General features: G+C 47.8%; 1 protein-coding gene and 1 pseudogene across 1 annotated transcript; both read left to right on the forward strand.

Annotated features, from left to right (window-relative positions):
* The first annotated feature begins 2,713 nt into the window (after positions 1-2,713).
* On the forward strand, positions 2,714-7,344 carry LOC146686761 (uncharacterized). Its single transcript, XM_085442688.1, has one exon. It carries the CDS (start codon positions 5,232-5,234, stop codon positions 6,138-6,140), a length of 909 nt encoding a protein of 302 aa, XP_085298814.1. The 5' UTR covers positions 2,714-5,231; the 3' UTR covers positions 6,141-7,344.
* On the forward strand, positions 6,329-6,895 carry LOC146686762 (thioredoxin-interacting protein pseudogene; annotated as a pseudogene).
* Positions 7,345-7,807: the final 463 nt, after the last annotated feature.

Below are 7,807 nucleotides of genomic sequence, written 5' to 3' on the forward strand. Positions count from 1 at the left end.
GCAGCTGCTCTGCTTCTGTGTGTGTGTGTGTGTGTGTGTGTGTGTGTGTGTGTGTGTGTGTGACAGAGAGAGAGAGAGAGTGACACTTGCTGTGTATTTAAGAAACAAACGCTCAAAGAAACCAAACAGAATGACACAGGCAGAAAGACACTGTTTTATTTTGGTAACCAATGATGCATTTCTTCTCCCCTTGTACAGTGCACCCTGAAGCCGTGTGTGGACCAGGAGATCAGCAGAACAGGAACCACAGAGCGTCAGCGGCAGACATCCAAGCTGCACAGGGCACACGCAGCACCAGGCAGAATTAATGACGTCCCTGATCCACAGCTCAAGCCCAGCCACCCGCTGCCTCCTCGCCGCCTCCTCCCGGGACCTTCAAGGACCACCCACCAGCCACTGGTACACATTCCAATCTTACACAATGGCCCCAGCATCACAGGGCATCTCCTGACATTAAAATCTATCCTGATTTCTGTTGTTTTTCCCTCATCTCTGAGCCGCTGAGTGTGAGTGTGTGTGTGTGTGTGTGTGTGTGTGTCTCTTTTACACAAAAAATACATGTGAGTGCACTTGCAACAACTTTTAATATGCAATGTACAGGACTTGCCAGCTAGGCGCCATCCTGTGGACCAAACATGCAATTGAAAGATGTTATTTTCGCCGGTATAACTCCTTCAGACACTTTGTACCGCATTGAGCCAGCAGAGGGAGCACCTCTTGTTCAATCCCAGTGGCACAGCAGCTGTACTACTCATTAACGGTGCTGTTTTTGACCATCCTTTGATGACACATTTGTGCTTGACAAAAACAGGAGCTGCCTCCTTATATTTGAGGTGACAACAACTGAGTTTGTACATGGCAAGGGGAATAACAGCAGAGGTAAAGACAGTGAAGATGTGATTGGGAGAAGGAAGCCAAGATTTAGTTGGAAGACAAGGTTACATTCTACATACTGTTGCTCAACTTTCTACTCTTACTATCTTTTTTGTTTGTTTTTAGTAGACTGCTCTTGTATTTTTATGCATCAGTTATGAGGTATAGAAAACTTTGAAGAACAAAAGAGCACGAGCACACAAGCTTGTATTGTTTTTGTTTTGTATTGGCACGGCAGTTTAAAAAAAAAAAAAGAAAAAAGGAAAAAAAAGAAAAAGATCCATCTGCGTATCTAATTAATGCTTTTTCAAATTAAGACATTTTGTTTTGTTTTTTCCTTTTTCTCAGTACTTGCCTGAACTGCATGGTGGTAAGAAGTAGTTTTTGGAGGAGTAAAGAAGGTTGTTGTTGGGCTGGTTAGCTTTGTCTGTCTTTGGAATTTTCTTACAGGACACCCAAGCATAACTGTAACATTTGGGGGCTTCGTCCGGTGGTCGAGAGAGGGAGTGTGGAGCAGGGAAATTATTTTACTGCTATTGTTAAATAATTGTCATCATTACCATTGCATTAATAATATAATCTGGAGTTTATATTGCATTCAGGGGTTAAACAGTGTCTCTTTCAGAAAGACTGAGTTGCAGGCTGACAGGAAGTTGTATGCAGAAGTGAAAGCAGGAAGTTATTTTGAGCAGCAGGCTAAGACGAGGCTTTAACAATGTAACAGATAGCTTTAAGAAGGCTTTAAGGTTTTATGCACACAGGTATTAAATTAACTTTGTATTCCAGGTGCAGTTATAACTATTTTATACATATTGCATATCTGTGCTTATTTGAGTTGATGTTCAGGTTCTTTAAAGGTCTTAAGCTTCAACTAGTGAGAGTGTCTAGATGATCCATGCTGAGGGAAAACTAGAACATAGAAGGAATTGCAATACATGCTTACAAAACACTTATATATCAGATCATTTTATATTAAGGTTTTAGTAGAGGTTCTTGGTTAAAACATTTATTTAGTAGAAGACATACACATAGTCTCAGTGAGCTTCTGGTCTGGTAAAAGGTCAGAAGTGCAACAGGTGAATTGAGAAAGAGCATTTGAGGACGAGACACAGATAGTAGGTGAAGAGGTGACACAAAGAGCATGTGAGGTCGTGACACACACACACATGAGTTAAATTTATTTAGAGGAGAGATTACTCATGTCTGGTTGTAACTGCAAAAGTGTCTCGGTAAAAGAGGAACCGTTCCTTGTTGTCTCGGCAAGAAAGAGGAACAAGACAAGAACTGAAAGGTAGACAGGAAGGGCTAGCCATGAAAATAGAAGATGATTTTCTGGGTGAAAAGTCATGATGGTGTTGATCTGATCTATGTATAAAATGTACCGGTGACGCATGAAGGGGCGTCAGTAAACAAACCCTGATGCTATAAAATATCTGTTCATGCTTTGATTAAGTCGAGGACTACTGGCTGTCTGCGTACAGAGTGTCTTCCCACACGTGTGTTCATTAAAATCATTGTTGGACCAAGATCCTCTGGACCATGGGTGGTGTGTACTCTCTTTCCTCAATTTTGAACCTTAACATTCTAGGCGCCATCCTGTGGACCAAACATGCAATTGAAAGATGTTATTTTCGCCGGTATAACTCCTTCAGACACTTTGTACCGCATTGAGCCAGCAGAGGGAGCACCTCTTGTTCAATCCCAGTGGCACAGCAGCTGCTCTGCTTCTGTGTGTGTGTGTGTGTGTGTGTGTGTGTGTGTGTGTGTGTGTGTGTGTGTGTGTGACAGAGAGACAGACAGAGAGAGAGAGAGAGAGACACTTGCTGTGTATTTAAAAAACAAGCGCTCAAACAAACCAAAGAGAACGACAGAGGCAGAAAGACACTGTTTTTTTTGTGGTAACCCATGAGGTCTTGCTATCGAATTGTACAGTGCATCCTGAAGCAAGGCCGAGCAGATGACATAGTGCTCCACAGGCCTGCTTCTGGTGCCTGCTCCTGTACCAACCTGCTGCAGAAACAGAAAAAGACAAGAAGTCACGTAAGATAAAACAAAGAAAATAATGTAAATACACACGGAAAGGATTTAAAGGAAGGGGGTGCCATAAACAAAAGTACAGTGAACAAAGGACGGGATGTCAAAAAAGACAGGGGGTGCCATAAAAAGATAAAGAGACAATCCTAATAAATGTATCTGACTCCAGCAATTTGCACTAAAATTTCTAGAAAGCTGGTTTTCTTTCTCCTGCTCGCCTTGTCTGAATATGGAGTAAACACAGAAAGACAAGAAAAAACAAGGGGAAAACAAAGAGAAAAATAGTAAGAAAACTAAAGATATGAAAGACAAGAAGTCACGTAAAATAGAAAGAAAAGCAGAAAAAGAAAAAGACAAGAAGTCAGAAAAAGAAAAGGACAAGCAGTCAACTTAAAAAAGCCCAAGTGGGAGGAGCTAACATGAGTATAAAAGGCCAAGAGAGGCAAACAGAAAACAGAGAGACAAAGACAAGACACACTGGGTCGGCCTGAAGAAGGCAAAAACATGCCGAAACGTCGCGAACGGCCCAGTGAATGCTAAATGTGCACTAAAACCCTAGATATGGGCAATTTTTTGAACCAGGGCAGGGACACCACCACCCGGCCCCATCGATGGCCCGTGCACCTCAGGCTACCAGCTTGCTGGTGGCCTGATTCTTTTCTTAACACCTAACCAGCCAGTGCCTCGTGGGGTTGGGGGTGCCCCTGCCCTCTATCTTACCCTAACCCTAACCACAGGGGGGTCCCTAACACAAAAAACGAAGACAAGAAGTCACGTAAGAAAGAAAAACAAGTAGAAAAAGAAAAAGACAAGAAGTCACGTACAAGAAAGAAAGATAAGCAGAAAAAGCAAAAGACAAGAAGTCACGTACAAGAGAGAAAGACAAGTAGTCAGAAAAAGAAAAAGACAAGAAGTCACGTACAAGAAAGAAAGATAAACAGAAACAGAAAAAGACAAGAAGTCACGTAAGATAAAACAAAGAAAATAATGTAAATACACACGGAAAGGATTTAAAGGAAGGGGGTGCCATAAACAAAAGTACAGTGAACAAAGGACGGGATGTCAAAAAAGACAGGGGGTGCCATAAAAAGATAAAGAGACAATCCTAATAAATGCTTCTGGCGTAGGATCTTGGTGCGGCCGTTTGCCTGGTAGGTGTGTTTGGCTATGATGGCAGCCTTGGGCACAACAATGCGGGAGCAGGTGTTCTCAAACTTCGCATTGATGCAGATCTCTTCGCCTTCACAGAATCCACGCCGGTCAATTTTTGCATTCAATGACACCTGACCGTCAGGGATGAACATGCAGGTGACTTTCTTCTCGGAGGGTCAGCGCTCGTTTGCATGTATTAGCTCTAGAATTGCCACAGTTATCCAAGTAACGGATGAGCGATCAAAGGAACCATAACTGATTTAATGAGCCATTCACAGTTTCACTGTACCGGCCGCGTGTACTTAGACCTGCATGGCTTAATCTTTGAGACAAGCATATGCTACTGGCAGGATCAACCAGGTAGCCCCTCAGGCGGCGGCAGCGGCGCGCACGCACGCGCTCGCTCGCTCGCTCGGGGCTACTGAGCCCTGTCGACCAGGGCGAGGCTTTCCGGATGCACGTGTGGACCGGGGCGAGGGTTCGAGAAACCGTGTTTGCCGGACGGGGCCCCGTCGCCCTCGCGGGGTGGGCAAACTCTGGGTTTGCCTACCCACTCTGCGACGAGGCCCGCCGTGGTATGACCACCGGGACGGACCGGGCGTCTCGGTCTCGCTACCGAGCGATCGCGTCTGGCGGGGGGGGGGAAGCGTGGGGAGGACAGGGCGGGGTCCGAGAACCACCACCCCCTTCGACCTTCGCGCTGTAACCCCCGGCCAGCGCTAGAGGCGAGCCTGCGGGCCGGAGGAGCTGACCGCCCGAAGGCGCCGGCGAAGGTGCCGGGCCCGGCGGCAGCCCTCTGATGGCAGGCCACGTTTGCCAGTCGATCGGGGTGGGAGGGCACAACCCTAGAAAAAAACTTACCTGTTAAAATAAAGCCTGTATAAAGGAAAGAAAAAACTTACCTGTTAAAATAAAGCCTGTATAAAGGAAAGAAACAAAAAGGAAAACACTTATTCACCTGGGCTCGACTGAAGAAGGCACTTCTATGCCGAAACGTCTCGCGATAGCCCATTAGCTCTCAAACCCAAGACATGGGTAATTTTTGGAACCGCCGGGCAGGGTCTCCACCTCCCGGCCCCCATTGATGGACAGTGCAGTCAGGCCCTTGGTGGCCTGTTATCACCTAAACCCTAACCCCCTAACCAGACCCCCCTCCCCTCCGGCGGCCGGACATGCTGAAGTGTATCCCCCTGTGGCGCTGCAACCGCCACGTCGAGTCGGTGGACAAGCGGCATTGCAACTTGCAGACGGTTCCTGATGAAATATTTCGATACAGCCGCAGTTTGGAGGAGCTTCTCCTTGATGCCAATCAACTCAAAGAGCTACCAAAGCCTTTCTTCAGACTACTGAACCTCCGGAAACTTGGCCTGAGCGACAATGAGATCCAGAGACTCCCGCCTGAGGTGGCTAACTTCATGCAACTGGTGGAATTGGACATCTCCAGGAACGATATTTCTGAGATCCCAGAGAGCATTAAGTTTTGCAGGGCCTTGGAGATTGCAGACTTCAGTGGAAACCCCCTCTCCAGATTGCCGGATGGTTTCACTGAACTCCGAGCGCTCGCTCACCTGGCCCTCAATGATGTGTCATTACAGATGTTGCCCAATGACATTGGAAATTTGGCCAACCTGGTGACGTTGGAGCTCAGGGAGAACCTGTTGAAGTCTCTGCCCACGTCGCTCTCTTTCCTGGTGAAACTGGAACAGCTGGACCTGGGCAGCAATGAACTGGAAGTTTTGCCGGATACCCTCGGCGCTCTCCCCAACCTAAGGGAGCTGTGGCTGGACCGTAACCAGTTGTCCTCATTACCACCAGAGCTGGGAAACCTTCGTAGGTTGGTGTGTCTGGATGTGTCGGAGAATCGTCTGGAGGAGCTCCCGTCAGAGCTGAATGGCCTCCTGGCTCTCACAGACCTGCTGCTCACACAGAACCTGCTGGAGGTCGTCCCGGACAGCATAGGGTCTCTGAAACAGCTGTCCATCCTGAAGGTGGACCAGAACAGACTGACCCATCTGACTGATTCAATAGGCGAGTGTGAAAACCTCACAGAACTTGTCCTGACGGAGATAAGAAAGATCTAACCCAAGACATGGGTAATTTTTGGACCTGCTGGGCAGGGTCTCCACCTCCCGGCCCCCATTGATGGACAGTGCACTCAGGCCCCTGGTGGCCTGCTATCACCATAATCCTAACCCAGGAGGGAAGGACCGCGCATTCCTCGGTCCCCCCCAGGGGGGACGGGGCCGTAACCAACGCCCTAACCCTAATGATGCGGGTGTCCGCGCTGAAGCTTCTGGGTCTGGGCTGCGCCAAGGTGGAGTACGCTAAAGGCAAGCAGCGGTGCCGACAGGAGGCCGAGTACCTCAGACATGAAACGGTCCTGCGGCTGCAAGACCAGCCCACAGACTCTGACGGCTCTGTGGTGTTGAGACCTGGCAACAAGTACGAGTACACGTTTGGATTCGAGCTCCCTCAGCAAGGGCAACTGGTGTCGTCATACAAGGGGAAGTTCGGCTACGTCCAGTACTGTGTCAAAGCCCTGATGGAGAGGCCGCAGCAGCCCGTGCTAGAGTGCAAGAAATGTTTCGAGGTGGAGGAGCCACTGGATGTCAACACCCCAGACCTGCTGTCTCCAGCAGGTGGCATGAAGCAGAAGAAAGTCACCTGCATGTTCATCCCTGACGGTCCCTGGGTACTGGAAGGCTGGTGCGTTCATAAAGATGGGACTGTGAGGCGGAGGAGGAGTTCAACGGCAATGCTCGCATGCTGCCGGTCGGCTGAAGTCCACCAGTGGGAACCGTGGAACTGTGGTCCACCTGTTAAGGACCAAACTTGAAAACAGGCAGAAGGTCTGAACTCCAGAGGAGGTTGGATGGAGAAGTAAAGGCACGAGTGTGGAGGTGGACTGAAATGTTGGTCGTTTGTTATGTCAGCTGCCTTCAACCTGCTTCATCGCTTATGAGTCTTCCTGCTCGTGCTCCTCAGACCAGAGATGTTGAGGCCCGATGGCACAGTGATATGCTGCATTTCTGAATAAGCTGCCCTTTCCAGAGACTCTCCATTTACAGCCACTATGACTTTGTTACTGGGCCGAGCACTGGCCTGCTGTGGCACCGTGGCTTTTTCTCATTGCACTCCAAGACTGTATTTTTACAGGACTACTCAAAAGGAAACATCCTTTTACCAGTCCACTCAGTTTGCATCGCTGTTACGAAATTGTTGGGAACACTGTTGCTTTTCAGAATCACAGCATGTAAATTTCTTCCTTAAATGTCAGTAGTGTTACCAGTGTTTGAAAAAAGTCCTTTATTCCTATATTGTTGCTTTTGACTCTCCTACTGCCCAGAAGACTCTGTTCAACTGAACAATGTTTTTGATGTGGAGATATGCAACTTCCACCAGTCACCACAGCTTGGTGACTGGTGCTAATTACTGCGAGTGCCGTCCATACCACACGCTCTCGATGGAACGCACTTTATCTGAGGATCCTTGTATCTGATCTGCAGTTGTCCCAGGCAACATTTCATTTAAGAGTTCCACTTCTGTGAATTCACAACTTCTGTTCTTTCAGGGCGCAGGGAAATCACTGTTAATGACTCATTTGTGAGAAAATATGTTTGTAATACGCTCTTGATACGTGCAGATGTTTTTGTATGAAAGCCGAGGGGAGAATATAAAAGGCGGAGCTCACACAGGAGCTCATTTTCCACTCGGCACTCGATGAGAGCACATCTCTGCCAGTCCAACT

The sequence above is a fragment of the Copadichromis virginalis genome, linkage group LG19 (genome assembly GCF_057382275.1).
Source record: "Copadichromis virginalis isolate Kocher_CV1m ecotype Utaka linkage group LG19, C_Virginalis_male_GT1.1, whole genome shotgun sequence".
Taxonomy (NCBI): domain Eukaryota; kingdom Metazoa; phylum Chordata; class Actinopteri; order Cichliformes; family Cichlidae; genus Copadichromis; species Copadichromis virginalis.

Coding starts and splice junctions, on each gene's coding strand:
- LOC146686761 (XM_085442688.1), top strand. CDS start 5,232: ATGCTGAAGTGTATCCCCCTGTGGCGCTGCAACCGCCACGTCGAGTCG.